This window comes from Calidris pugnax, unplaced genomic scaffold (assembly GCF_001431845.1).
Source record: "Calidris pugnax isolate Ruff unplaced genomic scaffold, ASM143184v1 scaffold81, whole genome shotgun sequence".
Taxonomy (NCBI): domain Eukaryota; kingdom Metazoa; phylum Chordata; class Aves; order Charadriiformes; family Scolopacidae; genus Calidris; species Calidris pugnax.
In genome coordinates, this window is record NW_015090880.1 from 779,456 (window position 1) to 800,102 (window position 20,647).

A 20,647-nucleotide genomic window follows, 5' to 3' on the forward strand; every position below is an offset into this window, starting at 1 on the left:
GGCCGCCGCTCTCTGCCGGCCCCTTCCCACATCCCGCCTCCTGCGCCTCGGTTTTGTCTGGGGGCAGGAGCCTGCGGAAACGTCGGGTGCCCTGGGAGGGGACAGGGAGGAGCCGCCGGGAGAGCCCGCACCCCCGGGGCCGGGGCCGGGCCGGGAGGACGGCAGAGACGGAGCGGCGCAGCCCGGGGGGGGAGAGCCGCAGCGGGGACGCGCTCCTGGAGGATCTGCCGCCCGCCCCCTCTGCAAGCGGGCTCTATGCGGGACGGGACCGGCCATGGAGAAGTTGTACTTGGCGGGGAGCAGCGTCTGGACGGGCAACGGCTCTCTGGGGAACGGCAGCCTCCGCCTGGAGAACCAGACCTCCGGGAGGAACGGCACCGCCGACCCCCTGAAGAGGAACGAGGACATGGCCAAGGTGGAGGTGACGGTCCTCTGCCTCATCCTCTTCCTCGCCCTGACCGGCAACCTGTGCGTGCTGCTGGCCATCCACACCACCCGGCAGAAGCACTCCCGCATGTATTTCTTCATGAAGCACTTGAGCATCGCTGACCTGGTCGTGGCCATCTTCCAGGTGCTGCCCCAGCTCATCTGGGACATCACCTTCAGGTTTTACGGGCCAGATTTCCTTTGCCGGTTGATCAAGTACCTGCAGGTCGTGGGGATGTTTGCTTCCACCTACATGCTCTTGCTGATGTCCCTGGACCGGTGCTTGGCCATCTGTCAGCCGCTGAGGTCTCTGCACAGGAGAGCGGACCGGGTCTCTGTCCTCCTCACCTGGCTGCTCTGCCTGCTGGTCAGCATCCCTCAGATCCACATATTTTCTCTGCGGGATGTGGGGAATGGAGTTTACGACTGTTGGGCAGATTTCATCCAGCCCTGGGGACCTAAAGCCTATGTCACCTGGATAACCCTTATGGTCTACATCATCCCCGTGTTGATGCTGAGCATCTGCTATGGCTTAATCAGCTTCAAAATCTGGCAGAATGTGAAGCTTAAGACAGCTCACGGGGCCAACGCGGGTCTGAGCTCCAGCTCCTGCAGCGGGACGGCGTTTGCCAGGGTCAGCAGCACCAGGCTCATCTCCAAAGCCAAGATCCGGACAGTCAAAATGACCTTCATCATAGTGTTAGCTTTCATAGTGTGCTGGACTCCCTTTTTCTTTGTGCAGATGTGGTCTGTGTGGGACACGAATGCTCCGCAGGAAGGTATGTGCTCCCCCCTCCCGTAGCCCTACGTTTGCATGGACTGCTCTGCTCGGTGGCACAGGGACACCGACAGCGGACCCGGGGGCTGTGAGTGACAGCCAGAAACTGCTCCGAGCCGGGTCTCAGAGGGCTGGGAGGGAGCCAGGGAAAAGTCCTGAATGTGGAAAACCCACCCGACGGGCAGTAGCCTTGGCTGAGCTTCCCTGGTGGGGGCGAGGGCTGGCTCAGACCCCGGCAAGTTCAGGGCTGCTGCAGCTCAGGGGTCGGGCTCAGGAGGTTCTCATTGTCCCCAGGTGCAGGAGCTCAGCCCTCCCAGGGCTGCCCCGGGGTCCCTGTTGGCTCCATGTCCCCCCCGGGTGCTGGGACACACTGGGAGCTGCGTGGGGGCTCAGCCCTGTGGCTGCTGCTGGAGGAAAACTGCACAGCGTTAGTGCCCGACTCCTTTTCTTTTCCTGTATCGTTTTGTCCTCACCAGCTTCTTTGCTTTTTGCTCTTCTGCCCTCTTTTCCCTCTGCTCTCCCCCCGTTTCCATCCACCCCGGGACTGCGCTGCTGTTATTTTATCTCTGGAGCGCGGTTCCCGCAGAAAGGCACTGATTTATGAGCAAAGGCTTTTCCTAAAGGACGTGGTGTCACTGATTTGCCATTTTTTATACTTGGTGCTGGCTGCTCCTGTCATCACCGAGGCTGCAGACAGAGGCAAATATATTACCCTCCTCGGCCTCGCGCGCGGTGCGTGTCGGTGCCGTCGCGGGGTGGAGGTGCCGATGGTCCCTCTGCACCCACGGGGAGAACCCGCCGGGAAGGCTTTATGGAGAAGCTCTGCCCAAGTTTGGGAGGTGGGAGAAAGGGTGAAAGGGTGCGTCCAGGGACAAGTCCTCCTTGGACAGACTGAGCCAACTCAGCCCAAATGCCGAGTCTGGGGGTGTCAAAGGCCGATGAGGAGCTGTGCCCTCCCCCCGGCTCCCCTGGCATCCCTGCAGCCCCACTTACAGCTCACTTACACCTACACTCCTCCCTTCTTTCCCCCTGTCCCAGCTATCCATGGCTCTGTGGATGCCTCCTGCCTCCTGCAGCCCTGCACCTCTGTTCTCCAGGCACCCAAGCTGGCAGCCTGCCTGGCTCCAGCCCTCCCTACTCTGCCCGTGTTGCCTCTCTCTGCTCCTTTCAGTTCAGGTGGAGAAGTGAAGCCCAGCTTTTCCAGCCTCCCGAGGTGCTGCAGGCAGCCGTCTCTTGGCTTTGCACCTGATTCAGGCTGGTTGAAACTTCCAGCTGTCAGACGTGCCCCGGGATGAAGCCGTGGCTCTCCCTGTTGTGTTTCTAACTGCAGCCTCCATCCAGGGCTCCCTCCTGACGCCTTGGCAAACGAAGCCCTGTGGCTCCGCCAGCTCCTGCGGCGCGGGGGCACAGCAGGGGTGGTGGCTCCCTCCTGACGCCTGTGGCTCCGCCGGCTCCTGCGGCGCGGGGGCACAGCAGGGGTGCTGGCAGACCTGTGCCCGCTGCCCCGGGACCCTCTCCCCTCCTCACCCCGACCCCGCGATGCTTCTCCTGCTCGGCTTTGCTGTGGGGCAGCCAGGGCAGCTCCGGCCGAGCCGGGCTGGAACCAGCTCCCCTTTGCCCTCACCCTTCTGTGGCTGGGGGCCGTGCCTGCAGCAAAGGGGGGGAGCTTTGCCAGGGCATTTGCTGGAGACTTTCAGGGCACGGGGAGGAAAAGCCTCAGGCGGGTAATTGTGAATAGTGAATGCCAGGAGACCCCAGCCCTTCCTCCCAGGCCCACCCTCCAGAGAGGGGTGGCAGGGTCCGACCTTCCTGCAGAAGAAACGGGCTTTGCCTGCTGCGTTCCTGGCAGTGATGCCCACCATCCCACATCTCTTCCCCTTTGCTCTGAGGCTTGGGCTGCCTCGGCCGGGCAGCATCGCGTGCCCCTCAGCAGGAAGGGAATTTGGCTGTTTGTGGCTTTGCAGGCTTTGCAGTCTGCGCGGGCGAAACGTCAGAGGAGGAAGGGGGGCAGGCGGGCAGGGGGCTCGCTCTGCAGCCCGGGGACCCGTCGCGGCTGCAGCACCCAGAGGCTCTGCCCCGGGAGGTGACGAGCAGATCACAGAGGCTGCGTGATGGGGGGGTCGCTTACTTAAGAAAATATTTATTTTTCTCCGTGTAGGATGCCATAATGAGTGTCCTTGGCAAGGAAAGGCTGCTTGTACCTGCCTGAATCCTAATGAATCCTGTGCAGGCGCCCTGCAGATCCTGCCCGGATCTGCATCCCGGAGCGTGGGGAGATGCGGATCTGGGGCGGTCACAGAGGGATGTGGGGTGCTTTGTCTGCCGTGGGTACAGCTCCCATACTGCTGCTGCCCAGTGTGCCACGGGCTGTGCTGGTACCTTTGCAGGGGGCAAAGTCTGCTGCGGTTTGGTGTGTGTCGGGGGTAAAAGATCAGGCTGTAACGGAAACAACCTGAAGAATCCCTCCTTTCCCAGTCAGCACAGCGATAATCAGAGGGGTGGCACCTTGCTGTTACTGATCCACCTCGGTACCTTTCTACATGGGTCTTCCTCACCTCAAAAAACAACTTAAAATAAGGCAAGTGAAGGGCAGAAGCTGGCGGGTCTTCCTCACTTCAAAAAACAAATAAAATAAGGCAAGTGAAGGGCAGAAGCTGGACTCTCACCCTGAGCAGTGCCAGGCAGTGACGGGATGGGGCTGGGGTCCCACACTGCTGCTGCCCGCTCCCCCTGTCCCCCGGCCACGCTATCGCCCTGCCCCGCATCCCGGCTCCACGGGACATCCGTGTCCCTTCCCCGGGTGCCCTGGGGCAGATGGCAGTGCCCAAAGGTGTGTGCTGAACACTGCGGAGCCTGGGGAGGGGCCGGGGGAGTCAGTGTGGTGTCAGGATATCAGATGTCCCCAGCCAGGCATTGGTGAGCCCCCCCTTGGCTGGCCATGCAAACCAACCTAAAACCCCTGGGAGGTGCGGGATGGAGCTACAGGTTGTGATTCAGGTGTCGCTGCAGCTCTGGGGATCCTTCGCAGAACATTAGTTTAAATGAGGTTTCTGCTCCACGCACCTTGTGGATAATTTACGCTACATGTGGCATTTTGAGCTTTGAGTTAAGGTTGGCTTCAAGCCTCTGTGAAGATAATAGTGAGGCCGTGAAGCAGCGCAACTCTGTTATATTGGTCCCTTAATCTTGGGAGCAGATGCCCTGAACCGTGGGCTGTGAGTGATGGCACCTGCCTGCCTGTGGGAATTAAGGAACAGTCCTCCTCTTGTTTCCCTCCCTCCCCAGCAGCGCTGGCAGTGGGTCCAGCAGCCCTTCCCCGGGCACAGCCTCCCCCTGCCCCTGCCCGTCCCTCCGGAGAGCACACCGTCCCCGTCCTGCGTCGGGGTGTCCGGAGCCTGGGGAGAGGGAAGGTCCGTGGGGAGCAGAGCTTTTCCCTGTGCAGCACCTCTCGGGGATCTCCATCGTCCCTGCTGAGGAGGGGAGAGAGCCGTGCTTAAAACCTGCCCTGCAGTAAGCTCCATGAAATTCAATTTATCTCCCTCAGAGGGAGAAGAGCTGAGTCAGCCATGCCTGGATTTTTTTAAGTGGATAGAAACGCTATGATGAATTTCAGGTCTTGTGCCCAGGATTCGTAAGCCATTCCCCATGGATTCCTTTTAGCATATGCTTGAAATTAAAAGCGGTTGGAGCAGACATCACTAGAGCAGGAATTATGCATGAATTGGTTAAAAGTGAATTTGGAAACTGGTGTTCAATATTCACACTTTTTCTAGTTTAAAAACTGCGAGTGGATTTTTTTTGCAGAGGTGGAAAGGGACCAGAAACAGCCAAACCCAAGCACACATCCTTGCAGCTGGCACGTGCCCTGCGGGGACGAGGAGAGGAGAGGCTGGGCTGGCACCACGGGGAGAGGATGAGGGCTCTGTCCCTGCCCACAACCAGTTCTGGAGGTGCCCCCCTGCCCCTGGGGCTGCCGTGCTGGGGGCGAGTCCCCCTGTCCCCTTCTTGCCAGACAGTCGGGTACTTTGTGCTCGGGGACTTGGCATCCTGGCACCTCCTGCCACCCTCGCCTCCTGTCCCCATCGTCCCGCTTGCAGCCACTGCCAGGCTCTGGGCTCATTACTGAGGTGGGAATGGCCGGCCTTTCCCCTGGCAGAGGGGAAAATGCCACCGCTCCTGAGGCTGGGAGAGCTCTGGGCAAAGAGGCAGGGATGGTGACAGGCTGGTGGGCACTGTCCTGTTGGACGTGTGTTGGTGGCAGGGACAGCCCAGGAGCAGGGCACCCCCTGGGGGAGCGTGGCATCCCCCCAGCCTGAGCCGGTGAGAGCTGCTAGTCAGCCCCAGGCTGGCCACAGGTGGGGAAAAGTGAACCACCAGGCTCTTGGTGTTCCCCGTCCTGCTCTTTGCCATGGCAGCTCCCGGAGGCCACGCTCCTTCCCCCCAGCTTCGGGCCCCGAATCGCTCGGATGATGCTGGGGGCAGCGCTGCCTCTGGGCGAGGCATTTCTAGGGTAATGCCAAGCAGCTGAGCGGGGGAAATGCAGCTCTTCTGGGGGGAAAAACCCCTAAAACTAAGTTGCTTAAACCCAGACTTGCTTCCCCCCTCTTTATTTGCCAGCTCTGCTGTACCGATGTACGACCGAGGCGCTCCTGCAGGCCGTGCAATGCAGAGCCTGGGGCTCTCGGCAGAGCCCGCCGCGGCGCGTGCCCGGCCCCCCGGGTGGTGTTTCTCTCCGTGCCCTGACGCTGCCCCACTCTCTGCCTTGCAGCCTCCCCCTTCATCATCGCCATGCTCCTGGCCAGCCTCAACAGCTGCTGCAACCCCTGGATCTACATGCTCTACACCGGGCACCTCTTCCACGACCTGATGCGGCGCTTCCTCTGCTGCTCCACGCGGTACCTGAAGTCGCGGCCGGCGTGCGACCTGAGCGTCAGCAAGAAGAGCAACTCCTCCTCCTTCGTCCTCAGCTGCAAGAGCACGAGCCAAAGGAGCTTCACGCGTCCCTCCATGACGTGAGGGCATGGCCGGCCGGGACCTCACTCTGCCGCCCCGCTGCCCCCCGCGCTTCCCAGTGAGAAGCTGGGGTTCGGACAAGGAAAGGGGGGTTCTCTATAAATAGGTGTATATATGTCTGTGCCTGCCAGCATGTGCAGCAGTCATTATTTAACTGAGGTGGGAGAGGGGGAGGACTTCCGTGGTCCACGTTTCAGCGCTGCCTGGGACGGGGTGCCAGGAACCTGCTTCTGAGCCCCCAAACCGCTGCCATTGGTGGCTTTTAGGTGCCACCAGGAGGGAGGGGTCTTGCCCCCAGTGACCCTGTGCTGCTGGGCGGATGGGTTACGTCCCCGTTGGATGCGAGGGGCTGCAGCACAGGCTGAGAGGTGCCGGTTTGAAGCGCTGTGGGGCAGAGGCAGCCCCATCCCTGCGCCCCCGCTCCGTGCCAGCCCTGCTGCCCCCCAGCCTGGTGGCACTGCCGGCACAGAGCAGGGCAGGCCTGCCCCCAGAGGGGACAGAGCTGGGGATGGACCTTCTGGGGGACAACAGTGGCACCTGGGTGTCCCTGCCCCTCTCCAGCTGTGCGGAGGGGTCGGCAGGGGCGGGGGGAGCGGGCACCACCGCAGGGTCAGGGTGTCTGTGCAATGACACCGTCACTGAGTGTGCTCAAAGCTTCCCTGCAGGCGGGTGTTTGGGGTGCTGGCTGGGCTCCGTGGGGTTCAATGGAAGCCCCCTGCTGAGCCCCCCCAGGGCCAGGCTTTTGCTTTGGGTTTACCCGCAGATCACATTTAGTCTTTTACACCAATGCAGTTTTCTTGCTCTGTAACGCACAAGGTCATGCTTATGGCATGGGATTTTTATTGGTAAGAAATACCTGTAAATAAAGTTTTCAGGCTGTGTTGACGGGAGGGGCAGCAGGGGCACTGGGCTAAGGAAAAGGAGGAAACTGAGGGGAAACAAGGCTTTAAACACAAACTATACCCAGTGTAATGATGCTTTTGTTTATAGAGCACCGCACCAAGCACTTCAGACCCACACACCGCTTTGTTCCATGGCGTGACACTGGCTGTGACACAGCCCTTGGCGGGGGGACAGCAGGGCTGGAGGGGGGCTTTCCCTGCACGGGGGGCAGTGGGAGCCAGGCCCCACAGAGGATGCTCCTGCCTTCGCCCCCTGCCTCGGGGGGATGCGCAGAGCCAAGGCCTGTGTGCATCAAAGGGTAACACAATTTGGCCTTACATGTTGGGAATGAATATGAAAAATGCATTTTAAAGTGTACTTTATTTTTTCACTGTCATCAACAGGTACATTTTCACCTTTCATGTCCTGGCATTCCTTTGTTTTTTTTTTTTCTAGTAGCTTCAAGTGAGCTCTTGGCACATTTGCTAAGTGCGACGCAGCACGTTCAGTGTCAGCACATTTTACTGGACTGCTTTAAATATACAGGAAAGCACAGAGCATTTTCCTCCCATGTTCATCATCCTTCTCCTTGAGAGTAATTAGCTCCTGCGCTGAACGAGGAGAGGGGGGGAGGGTTGAAAATTGAATTTTATGGGGAACCCGGAGGCCTGGCACATCCTCCATCTGCCAGGAAGGGGACCCAAAGCGGTGATGGATTTTACCAGGACTGATGCACGGAGCGAGGAGGAAGCTTTGGGAGAGGCAGAGCATTGCCTTGCAAGCCCCAGTGCAATTTCTGGCTGCAGTTATGGGGTCGGGCAGGCAGAGCCATGCCCCCCCCGGCCCTGCTCCTTCGCCATCCCTGGGCCATGGCAAAGGGGGGACGGGGAAAGCAGCTCCAGGCTCGTTGCGGTGGAAGGATGTTGAAAAGGATGCTGAAGGCACTGCCAAAGGCTCAAAAGCCAAGTGCTGACGGCTGGGCAGTGCGTGCTCTGTGTGCAGGGAACCCACAGACCACTGCTGGGGGAGATCAGGATTCTGGAGGTTTTTTTGGGCTGTGAACTACTAGAACAAAAAGCCATTAAAAAGAATATAATCCCAGTATTGTTTTTTAATTACTTTTATTCCCACAAAAAGCTTTAAAAAATGCTCATGATAAAATGTTTTTTGAAACTTTTTCCCCTACAAATATCTAAATATTATCTACATAGCTTTTTTTTTTTTTTATCACTCCATCCATCTCGAGGCCCGGTGTTGCTGGAGCATGGGTGCTATATTGCTATGGAATAATGAGAGACCACAAGCCATTGGAAGAGCACCAATAGAAAATCTGACTCTTTCTTGCCCTTGGCATGGCACTACAAGAAACTTTGGCTCCAAGTCTTTGTTGGAAGCCAAGGGAAAAAAGCACATGAATACAATTGAGAATAACCTCTGAACGAGACCTCCTGGGCCCTGATTCAGCAAAGCACTTAAGGCCAGAGCCAGAAAAGCATTAAAGTGCCTTGAAGTTAAGCTATGGCTTCATGAAAGATGGACTAAACAAATTAATTGACTATACAGGGGAGGAAATAGCTCCAAATTGGATTTTTTTTCCATCATCCCTATGTTCCCAGCGGAGCAGCTGGGAGCAGGCAGTGTCCTGGAGGGGGGTCCCTCCTTGGCTCCCCCGGCACGACTGGGAGCCCCGCTCTGGGATGCTGGGGGAACTGGTGGGAAGGAAGGGCAGGAGGCAGCCCCTTGGATGAGGGTGTTCTCCTGTGGGACAGAGCCCATGGGGACAGCGTGGTCCTGCCCCCCACACCAGGCAGGGCAGGGAGCAGAGGGACAGCTGGGGAAGAAGAACACACTGCTGTAGGCAAGGGCTTGCCCAGCATCACACAAGCCAGCACGGACCCTCTCCGAAGGTCCCTCCAGCCCCTACCATTCTGTGATTCCATAGTAATATTCTCCTTGAGCAAGAAGCCAAAGCTGCTCATTTCTCAGGTGAAGCTACCAAAAGCCGTTTGTTCTCGCTGTTCCCCGTGGTCCTGCCCGGCTGCCCCTCTGCAGGATGCGCAGGACGGCTGCCTGCCCCTCCCGTCCTGGCCACAAAGAGTGACGATGCCCCACAATTAATTAGTGAGTGTCACCCTGCCACAAGTGGTTCTGCAATCGCCGGTGGCCCAGGCCAGCACAGGCCCCCAGGAGGCAGACACAACACTTCGTGCACTGATTGATCTGGGCTTCAAAGCTTGGCTGAAATGCAAACACACAGGAAAAAAGAAAAGTTTTCTTTTACTATTCTATCCATAAAACTTTTGTGCAGCGTGATTTGATGCAGAAGCTTCCACAACAACAATTATTTGCAGCAAGTAATAAAAACTCGTATGCCTTGGTGGGGCTAGACCGAAGGGCTGGAGAAGCAGGCAGGGTTTGGTCTGTTGTCCAGCAGCATCTCTGCACCCCCACTTCTCGCTCTGCTGCTGCAGGTGGTGGCCCAGGGCTGTGGTCCAGGAGATGCTGCGGTCCCTCCCGCAGGAGCAGGGGGTGATGCTGGGGGGCAGAGAGCTCTCCCTGGCCTGCTTGCTGAGCCTCGATGGGCTCCTCTTCTCCTAAAGCTGCTGGCTTTGGGATGGAGAAAGGAGCAGCCCAGCGTGCCTCCATCTGCAGGGAGCAGCCCTGGCATCCAGCTCTGCCATGGGGTCCCACCGAGCTGCAGGTCCCTGGGCAGGGGTGTCCCTGTGCCCCAGGGCTGGTTGGGGAGGCTGTAGGCACCTAGAACTCCTTCCGGAGAGTAACTCGGACGTTGCTGCAGATCTTGGAGAGAGCCTCAAAGAAGGGGTCGCAGAAGGTGTGGATGCAGAGGGAGTAGATGCGGCTGACGCACTGGATCTCGATCAGGTAGCTCTTGATGCAGGGCACCACCGCCCAGATGTGGCAGAAGGAGATGAGGGCGAAGAGGAACCCCCAGATGACTGCCAGGGGGATGCCCAGGATGGCAGAGAGCAGCCGGTAGCACCAGTACTTGCTGACGGTGAAGGTGGTGTAACTGGTTTTCCAGACGCCATCAAAGCTGTATGTTCCCACGGGCTCAGCGATCACATCCTCAAAATCCACCTGGGGGGGGAGAAGAAGGGTGTAAGGGGGGGGTTTGGGGGTGGGGAGGGTAGCAAGGGCTCCAGTGCGAGGATGAAGATCCACTGCAGTGTCAGGGGGCTGGGGAGAGCAAGGGCCATGCTGGGGCGTGGGACAGACCCCCGGCACCCCCCCGGAGCGAGGACAAGCCCCGCTGCAGCAGCAGAGCCCCTGCTCCGTGTGGGGTCCAAGCAGGAGGTGCCGTGGGGCTCCTGACCCATGGCTCTAGCCCCCGGGCTCGGCCACCCCGGGCCACATTCCCTGTCCCCAAGCCCCCAGCCCTGTGTGTGTGTCCAGGGGCCAGTGCCGGGCAGGAGCCCTGGGAAGCAGCGCTGTGCCGGGGAGTGTTTATTCCAGAGCCTGTTCCTACCCTTTTTTAGCATTCAGGGACACGGGCTGCCTGCTCGGCCAGAAGGTGGTTTGTGCTAATAAAAATCCAGCAGCCCCTCTTGATTTACAGTTTATTTATTTCTACCTGCGGAGGCGAGGTGCTCAGTTCTGTCTGTCTGTCTGTCTGTCTGCCTCCTGTCTGGAGAGGGAGAGACGGGCTCAGCTGTGCCCTTATGGGGACAGGGTTGTTGCATGCAAGCTCTGGGAGTGCCTCTGAGCGACAAAAGCAATCTTAAAAAGCCCCTGGACCATGCAGATACCACTGCAGCGCAGCTCGCTTTTAGGGAATGCACGTGCCAAGCTGTTTGTCTTGAAAAACAGCATGGCCTTTCCTGTGGAAGCTGGTGTGTCTGTCTGTACATGGATGTTAATTTGCAATATCCATTCTGGCTTTGGAAACACTTTGATCCTTAAAACATTCTGCATCCTCTTTAATTTCCTGGGTGGGCAGGAGGTCCCGGGAGAAACACTGACGTGGATGAGGGATCCACAGCCAGGTGAGCTGGGGAAGCCCCAGGAACCCAGCAGCAGCCTGCTGCCCAGCTGCCTAACGAGCTAATCAGGGCATCAATTAGTGAAGGGAGGGGCAGGATATAAGAGGAGGGTCTCTGCCCTGTTGTTTCTTTTGCTGAGGGTAGGTCTGGAGGAGTGGTGGAGGCAGAGCTGAATCCCGAGCTGAGCTGGAGCTCCCGGTGGGCACAGGTAGGGCTGGGGGGTCTGTGGTGCGCACAGGTAGGGCTGGGGGGTCTGTGGTGCTGCCTGGGGGGAGGCTGCTCAATCTCTGCAGAGCCTCCGTGGCTAGTGCCGCTGCTCTGATGTGGGCTCCAGTTCCAGCTGTTGGACCGTAAGGCTCAGGATGGGTTTATCTACGGCTGTGTGAACCCTACAGCCCCCCTGTTTCCCTGCCTCCCTCCCCGACACCCCTCTCTCCCTGCTCTGCTTTAGGAGTTTTTGTGCTTTAGTGCCCGGGGTGGTTCTGAGTGTGTTGCTGCCCACTGGGGAGGGGGAGGCTTTGGTTTTCCCTTTGGGATGCTGGTGCAGAAGCCTGGTGAGAGGCAGTGGGGTGCGTTGTGCCCCCCATCCCGGGGCTGGCTCTGCCCTGCTCTCTCCCCAGCCTTATCGGCCGGGCTATTTTTAAGGCAGGAGGAACACGAGGTGGCCTGAGCAAATGCTCTGAGCACTTCCCAGGCTGATGAAGCAGCAGCATGGCTGGGTGAGCCTGAAAATCCTCTTCCAGGATTTTGGGGATCCTCAAGAGGGCAAAGGCAGGGATGGGGAAGTGGGTTCAGGGTGCCCTGGAAGGCCCTGGTGATGTCCCCAAGGTGGGGAGCAGGCAGGTGTCCCCTGGAGTGGGCACTGAAGGCTGTCCAGGTCCCCAGCAGTGTGGCTGATGGCACGGGGGTGTCCCTTCTGGCCTGACATCCTCTTTGATCTCTCAGTACAGTTTTCACAAACCCCTTCCATCTCCTCCCGTTCTCCTTTGGGTCAGAATGGTCTTTGCTGTAACACTGACAAAGGTCGGAGCAGCCGGGCTGCAGCGGGCAGCGTCTGGGAAAGGCTTCCCTGCTCCATGAGATGGAGAGATCCTTTGGGTCAAAAATAGATGGAGGCGGCTCCTGCTGCTGTGTGGGAGAAACAATCTTCTTCCAAACAGGACAGCACGTATCCAAATACTCCGATTGTCAGGTCTTGAAGATCAGGAGTCTTTTCCAAAGTTCCCTTTCAATCAGTGACATGGGCTGACCCGGTTTTATTTTTGGCTCCCCACTTACTGGTACAAAGTGGAGGGTCTCCACGGGTTTCCAAGGTAAGAGCCCGTGGAGTCGGGGAGCACACTCAAGGAATGGGAAATACGGTGTTAATTGGAGCCATGCAGGGCACACAGCCCCCCCGGCAGCCGGGCTGTGGCTTGTGGCAGGTTATGTCCCTGCAACCCGAGGTGAGGCCACCTCTGGAGGCACAGAGACCAGGGGCTGGGGTCACGCCGAATCCGGCACGACAGTGACAAGGTACCGGTTGCATTAGGGAGGCAGGGATGTTTCCAACACACGGAGAAAACCCTACCTTCACCACGTCCTCGTTGATGTGCTTGGGGTCTCTGTTCACCAGGTCGATCTCCTTGGTGTGCAGGTCCTTGATGATGATCCTCTCCTCCAGCGGGGTCTGCTCCTCCGCCATGGCTGCTCGGCCACCAGCTTGGCTGGGGAGAGGGAAGAGGGGCTGTGCCGGGGGAGGACCCGGGGGAGGGCAGGGTATGGAGGTGCTGGCCCCCCCCCACCGCCCGCAGCAGCTGCCCTGCGCCCCTGGCACCGCTCCAGGCTAAAATTAATGTCACGCCTCCTGCCTCTGCCCCACAGCCCTTAAAGGGGCTTTGCTGGGGACAGACCCCCGGGGTGTCACCTCTGGGGTTGGGGGGCTCATGTTGGGGGGGGGCGCTGGTGGCCCTCGAGCTGGGGAGAGGGTGGCACAGGGGGTGGACGTGCAGCCCCCCAGCCCTGCAGGAGGGATTTTCTCCACATGTGGGGAGGCAGCACGGGAGAAACCGTGCCCAAATTGGGGCAAAAGTCCTCAAAAGCCTGAGAGAAATAGCTGTTTATGAGGGAAACGGTTGTTTACGAATCTGTCCATGAAGTGGCTCAGGGGAGACAGGAATCACATCTATAAATATCACCCAGATAAGCCGTGTTGTCCTGGGACGGCCGCGGGGCCTGGGGTCCCTCCGGGAGCCCAGAAGCAGGCTGGGGGTGTCAGCGTGGGTTCCTTCCATTCCAGCTCCTTCATACAGGGAAACTTGGGGGAATCCGACGGAGCGACCCACAGATCGATAATGGCTGGTGTGTCTCCTCCAGGAACGCTGGGCACAGTGACATTCAGCAGGTTAATGAAGATTTATTCAACTTGTGCTGAATTTTGATAATCCTCATTAATCTCTTCACTGCTCTCTTGGTTTTCGTGAACTGAGGATTTGTTGAAAATGAATGGTTTTGGGTTGGTTTTTTGTTTTTACAAAACCAAGCCCCCACCAACCCCCCTCAACCAGCCACCCAAAGCTTCTGTCCAACCAGTTTACAAACACTTTCATTTGAAGCTGTATTGGGAAAACCGGCCTCTGTTCTCCCACTGGTGTCCCCCGTGGCTGGGGCAGTCTCCGGGGATGCCCGTGGTGACAGCCGGCTGTGCTGTGACAGGGGAGCTGGCTGTGACTTACCCCTGGTGAGCCCTGTGTGTCGGTACATTTGGAGGCAAAACCTCTGGGAGGGTGTGACTGCACGTCAGCCCCCGTTGTGTTAAGTGTTGGTGAGGTGCAGGTCTCTGAGCTTGAGTCCCATTCCCTCACCCACTGTTTCAGATGGGACCTCAGGCTGGGAACCGCTTTGGGGTTTGCTGTTGAGGTGAAATACTGCTCCCAGCTGAGGCTGGGGGTCACTTTGGAGGAGAGGAGCAGGGGGGAGCACCCAAATGAGCCCCCACCCTGGTGGGTGCCTGCTTTTCCCCTCTTTCCTGCAGGCACCCCCTGCAGCCCCAGCAGAGCTTTAGAGTTTTGTTTCTGGACTCAGAGTGGTACCTTGGTCTGGAAACTGTTTTTTTTTTTCTTGGAATTTCTGCTCTAGTGAAAGCAGATGTGGCGATGCCCTGGGGTGTGACACGTCCATGGCTAAAACTGTGATGCCTGCAGCTTGTCAAGGACCTCCAGGACCCCTCCTGTGGGGAGAGGAAGGGCAGAACTGGGGCTGGGAAGTAACTATGCAAAACCCATGGGGCTTTCTAAAAGTAATGGGGGCACTGAGGATGAAGGGATAAATTTTGTAAAGGTTTTTGAGTGTGGGGTTGTGGGTTTAAGCCTGGGTAGGCTGTGGTGTGCTCCAGGAGACCCTCTCCTGGTTGTGTTCCTCCCTGTGAAAGGACACGGGAAACCCTTCGGCAGCACCAGTTGCATGTCCCTGGGTCTCTTGCTGGAGGGGTGGCTCAGTCCCTTGCCCTTCCCCAGGCCTGGCCCAGCACCACAAGCTGCAGCCCTCAAACCCAGCAGGGAGCTGATGCCCAGAGCCTGGCTCGGGACGAGCTGCCCTTTGGAGGGGCTTTCAGACCACGCTTGGTCAGTGACCGACCCTCTGCCACGGTGCCAGCACTGGCTCCTGCTTGTCAGCAGGGACTGGTGTGGTGAGTAAAAACCCCTCCAAAGGTTTGGGCAGCAGCTTTAAGGCCAGAGCAGCTCTGTCACGGCTGGATTCCTCCCTGACAAAGTTGTGTAGCATCGCTGCTGCGATGGCTGAGCGCTTAGGGATAGATTGCTGAGGATGGTTGGGATTTTTTTTTTGCAAAATAAGCTGTTTTCCCCCTTGCTCTGAGCTGAAGGAGCAGGTAGCTGGTGTGAGCGGGGGCGGTGTGTGAGCCCCCACTGTCTGACACACCAGCAGCGCTCGCTTGGCCGGGGACCAGTGCCCAATTTAGGAGTCGCAGCTGCTGCCGGCAGCGCTGGCCCCTGCCCGCCGGGGGAGTGCCACAGGGGGGGTTTGCTCTGCTCCTTTCCATCCATCTGTCCCGCACGGAAGGCTTTCCATGGGGAAGGGGGGCTTTGGTGATGTGCCATCCCTGCAGTGCGGGGGGCTCAGCCCTGGGGCCGTGTGGGGGTACAGCAGGGTGGTCGTGGGGTGCAGCTGCTGCTTCGCTGAGCCCTCCCCACCTCTCCTACGGGATTTCTGACGGTGTGAGTCACTTGCTGTCTTTGGGCTGGGCTGGTCCGTGCTCCTGCACCCCCAGGCATGCGGCTTCCGTGTCCAAGGCGTGGGAGTAGGAAAATGTGAACCCGCCGATGTGCGGTTCGTGCGTGTCTCAAGTAGCCATGAGAGAGAGGAGGAATATTCTGTTGCACCGTAGACACTATAAATAAATCCATTTGTGAGTACTTTAACGCTGTGAATGGGACGCCATGTGAAAGCTCTGGTGTGCAGAGGCTACAGGAGTTAACAGTGATATTAGTTTGTTAGTAACTAGTGGCAACCAGGAGTTTAATTGCTAAGTATAGATGATAAAACAATAGTGGTTTTAGCAAATACTAATTCTCCCCTGGGGATAGATATAGACAATAATAGAATTGTCTGGGTTGGAAGGGACCCTTAAGATCGAGTCCAACCATCAACCCAACTCTGATAAAACCCATCACTAACCCATGTCTCTGAGCACTATGTCAACCCGGCTTTTGAATCCCTCCAGGGATGGTGCCTCAACCCCTTCCCTGGGCAGCCCACTCCAGGGCTTGGTAACCCAATGATGAGAGATGCATTGAAAGGATTTGCTGGCCATGGCTTGTCTTGTGGAGAGAGTCAGCCTTTAACTTCTTGGCAGTGACTGGTACCAAGTCACGCTCCAGCTGCACAGCAATAAAGTCATTGTGCCTTTCAATAAAAAGTCCATCTTTCATATAGCAAGTGCATTCCCCCTTCCAAACTGGGGGCTTCTCCTTGTGGGGATTGTCTGGCACCAGGCTCTGGGCAAGTCCTGAGCTACAGAAGGTCCCTGAGCGCAACCCCCTGGCCTGTGTCTGTCCAGCTCTGAGTGTGCAGGGAGGGGGTTCGGGCTGTGCAGACAGTGTTCCTGCACACACACAGCACACTCAAGTGCTGCGCCCAGCTCCCCACCCCAGTGCAGGAATCTGGGCTGTGCCTTTTACCAGAGGATGCATTTACCCTGTAAATATGATATTGCTGGTGGCCACTGCATGGAGAAGCTTCTTTTGTCCAACTTTTTGCTCCTGCCAGGCTTTTTTTTCCTACTCTACGAGCAGCTCCTCAGAGCCTCGTGCCGCAGCACTGACAGAGGAGGATGCTGCTGGCTCTGCATTTCAGTCTGGAGCTTACCAGAGAAGCAGGGCTTGGTCCTCCTCATCCCCAAACCTTCCCAAGCTGTCAGGCATCGCTCAGGACATGGAGGAGACTCCACTGCTTCTGTTTAGCTTGGGGTACTTTTTCCACCCTCCCTGTATGTCAGATCTCTGAAGGTTCTTTTTCTCCCGGGGAAATGGCAGGAGTTACAGAGCAGAGGGATGTGGCAGGAGCAGGACAGGCTCGGCAGCCTGCTCAGTGCTGCTCAGCTCACTCCTCTGCTGGGCAGACCTTCTCCAAACCCATGGTGTACTTGCTTTGCCCCTCAGTTGGGGGGCTGCTCCCTTTGCTCCTCCTCTGCCTGTGCGACGTGTCTGGGGGTCCCCATGGGAGTTGAAGCCCAGCTGCACTGAAATTAAAATCTTTCATTTTGAGAACATCTGTAAGGAAATCTTATGATAACATTCTGCAGAACCCAACAGTTATCATTTTTTCACCCTGACGAGTGCTACATGGAGTCTTGACGAGAGTATTTTTTTCTATAAACAGATTATTTAAAAACCTGGGCTGGCTGTGGGCTGGAAGGGCTGGTGCTATGAATTGAGAAGACTTCTAGAGGTCAGATAAATATCCTGCTGCTTGGTCCCAGCAAGTAAAATATATTTTTCTTGAGCAGAGAAGAATAAAGCAGAAATAAAGCGCTCAGAAATCAAAGCTCCTTTGAAAATAAATAGACGAGAATTGCAGTGAAGGAATAGTAAAGAAAGAGAAGAAATTGGGAGCTTTTGGTATGGAGTCCTCTGAGAGCGTGCGTTGTGCTGTGGGAGGGAGGAGAGCCGGGTACAAAGTGATGCTGGTAAATTGAGTCTTAGGTTAAAGCAGGAGGAATGAGTCAGTACATAAGTCCTGACCGCAGGGGATTTTAATCCTTCGGCTCAGTTTAGTGTGTGTAACAAGGAAAGCAAATGACTGAGTATTTCAAGCGAGTGGAAGGTGCTGCCAGATGGGAGTGAGGGATCAGCTCTGCTGTCAGTGCTTGGAGCAGAGCTCTCCTTTCATCTTTGTTGAAAAAAGCAAAACAAACTACCTTTCATGTCTCCTTCCCATGAGCATCTTCTCAGCTCTACTGACTGTTGCAGGTTACAGTTTTAAGGATCCGTTCCCAAGTGTTACTTCTCCCTGGGAATGGGAGCCTGCAAGTGGTGGTGCTGTGTGACCCTGGCTTTGGTTCCTCCTGCCCGTTACCCTGTGGTGCTGCAGGTCAGGTGGGTCTCTGGTGCCTGCAGAAGGTGTGTGCAGGCTCGGGAACACTGCGGTTGAGTTTCTCTTATTTTGGGTACAAATCTGCAAGCCTGGCCAATGGATCTGCAAACACCTGACCATCTCTTCATCTTCCTTTGCTGACTTGAAAGAGCATCAAGATGAACGTGGGCAATGACTTTGTGCCATGTGAGGTTTGTACTGTACAGCACCTTGAGCTTCATGTACAGAAATTGATTATTATTAACGTAAACGAGCTGAATCAAAATGCACAAGAGGAGAAAAAGCTCCAAGTAAGAGCAGTGTTTAATGCACACTTTTGCTGGTCAACTTGAGAACGTTTGAGGGGATAATGAGTACTTCCAAGGGAATGGGATGGGTCTTCTCCATCTGCCTCAAATTCCCCCTCTCTGCTCCTAGTTTCTTCCCCTCTCTCACCGGTTCCTCAAGCCAGAGCTCTCCTTGCCCTTTTCCTGCCTGGATCTCCTCCTGTTAGTGAGAAAGAGGAATTCAATCTTGCTGGAGCTATTAGTGTCAGAGCCCTTGGATGAAAAGGCCCAGGAGACCAGCGCCTGCCTGCGGGTGGCAGGGGGCCTCTTGTGTTGAGGCTGGTCCTAGCTCTTCAGTCCTCAAGTGCTAACGAGTACAGACGATGCAGAGGGTAGGGATGTAATGGCATTACCATTTCAGAGGCAGCTGAAATAGGTGGCTGGCAAATAAAAGTTTAGTAGAAGCTCTGTCATGTTTAATATCAATTACAATTAGATTTCACTGAGGAAGTACAGAAAAACATCCATTTATCATTCAAGTCGTGGTCTTAGTTTGTTTCAATTCAAAGTGTTTTGCCCTTTAAAAGAGAGAGAAAGTCTATGAATATCAAATTCATGCCCCTGTGGACACACAACCACCTAATCTTTCTGCATTCTGGTCTGGGACAGGAGCCCGTGACCTCCCTCCGGCGGGATGCCCTGGGCTGGGGATGTTTGGCCGGGTCGGAGAACGAGTGCTCGGGGCAGGCAGGGGCTGCCACTGCTGCGCGTGAGGGTGGGAGAGGGCGAGTTCAGGGTCACAGGGAGCAGAAACTGGTCTGTCCTGGTGGAAATCCTTTATTTGCAATGGAGCCCCTCAAGGCAGGGTAGGAGGAGAGACCTCTGCTGTGACACAGATATATAAAGCTGCATTTCATTCTGTGGTCTCAATCAACAACTCTTCCTTTTGTATTTAATTTGAGTTAGGAGCTGCTTTGTGCTCATACCTGGGATATTTTTGCTCATAATTAAGCCTTGGAATGGGCTGCCCAGGGAAGTGGTTGAGGCACCATCCCTGGAGGGATTTAAAAGCCGGGTTGACATAGTGCTCAGAGTGGGTTAGTGATGGGTTTTATTAGAATTCGGTTGATGGTTGGACTCGATCTTAAAGGTCCCTTCCAACCCAGACAATTCTATGATTCTGTGGTAATCTCTGGGATGCCCAGGTGCTGAGGGTACACCAGCCGTGGTCAGAGCCCTTGGGTCTGGGCTGGTGTGGGTGGGATGTGGCCATCCCCAGTGGCTGAGGGAGACGGGGCTGCCCCAGCACCTGGGGCTCCCAGAGATGGGTGCTGAAGGGAGACCTGAGGGGTGCTGTCACATTGAGACACCCCAGGTACTGAAGTGTTTCTGCTTTTCATGTTGTGCTTAATGATACCAGTGCACTGGGTATCACACAGAACATTTGCGGCTGCGTTTCTTGTTACACAGCTCGTCAGGCGCTAATTGAGCCTGTAAGTAACTGCAAGCTATTTCTTGATCCTCTCTCAATCCCGTTCCCATGGCCGTGGGCAATGCTAGCCTCAATGTTGAACAAATGACTGGGTTCTCTATCAGACTGGGGGTGGAAATTAGGTGCTGGAGTAGCTGGGATGTCCCAGGGGAGCAGCCACCCTCTGCAGGGACTTTGAACTTGTTGTGGGCCACCAACAGCCCCGGGCCAGGGGATGCTGTGTGGGATGGCTGAAGCCCGAGTGCTGCCTGGCTGCACCCTGCCAATCTCAGGGACACAGCTCGTGGCCCAGTGGTGTCACCAAGGGCTGGGGGTCTCCAGCAGAGGGGTCTTGCCAGCCCCCACTGTGCCAGCCTGCTCTGAGAAAAACACATGTCAAGTAACTGATGGAATGCCATCCCTCCTCCGCTGAAGGCACAGGAGGATGGTTTTGGAGTGGCCCCTTTCAGCTTGTGTTTATATCTCCTCTTAATCTTGTCTCTTTTCTCTCACACCAGCACTCTAAATTCCTTTGGATTTTCATTTTAAAATAGCCTGGCTTGGCTTTTCCTTATCAAGCGAGAGTCTTTTCTTGATTTATCGCTTGTGACATAACCAATTGGGTAGTCTGATAATCAGATTTTAACTAGTTGGTGAGCTGCTGAATAGAACTAGGGTCAAATCTTGCCTTTGGCTATTATTTATCCTGGTGTTATTAGTTTTGTTTTTTTCCCCCTGTAATCAAAACCCATGCAACAGGAGCATAATGCTTTCTTTGTCAGCAGAGTGCTCCAGGCTGCGGGACGGGGGGCAGGGGGGTGGCAGTGCCACTGTGGGGCAGATCGCAGCCAGGGAGTGTTTCGCATGCAGCCAGGGGAAACCAGGTGGTTAAAACTCTTTTCCTGGCAAGAAAATGCCCCCAAATAGGGGTTTAAGTAAGAAGAAAGTAAGAAGTTCTGGTCTCCTGACCACAGTCTGTCCGGGGTGGGTATGAGCCAGCACCTTCCCCGTTGGGCATCTCTCCCTGCTGCCCAGTGGTCCCAGCTGGAAAGCCCTGTGTTCCCTCACAAGGAATGGCAGATGTTTTTTCCCCTTTCCCACCCGGGATTTGTTAGAGTGCTCTCTTGTACACTGCAGCACAGCAGAGAGGTGACACGGTTTAAAGAGTGGGGCTCGGAAACCCAGTCCTTCTCTGGAAGGAACGAGGCCAAGTTGGGCT

The 20,647-nt window shown here is 56.4% G+C and overlaps 2 protein-coding genes across 2 annotated transcripts; one reads left to right on the top strand and one right to left on the bottom strand.

Moving 5' to 3' along the window:
* The first annotated feature begins 201 nt into the window (after nucleotides 1-201).
* OXTR (oxytocin receptor) lies at nucleotides 202-7,174 on the top strand. Its single transcript, XM_014946901.1, has 2 exons — nucleotides 202-1,205; nucleotides 5,973-7,174. The coding sequence occupies exons 1-2, from the start codon at nucleotides 275-277 to the stop codon at nucleotides 6,218-6,220; spliced, it is 1,179 nt and encodes a 392-aa protein (XP_014802387.1). The 5' UTR covers nucleotides 202-274; the 3' UTR covers nucleotides 6,221-7,174.
* A 1,029-nt stretch (nucleotides 7,175-8,203) lies between these two features.
* On the bottom strand, nucleotides 8,204-12,870 carry CAV3 (caveolin 3). The gene is made up of 2 exons (XM_014946903.1): nucleotides 12,671-12,870; nucleotides 8,204-10,198 (listed from the first exon to the last, which is right to left on the bottom strand). Exons 1-2 carry the CDS (start codon nucleotides 12,782-12,784, stop codon nucleotides 9,857-9,859), a joined length of 456 nt encoding a protein of 151 aa, XP_014802389.1. The 5' UTR covers nucleotides 12,785-12,870; the 3' UTR covers nucleotides 8,204-9,856.
* Between the last annotated feature and the right edge of the window lie 7,777 nt (nucleotides 12,871-20,647).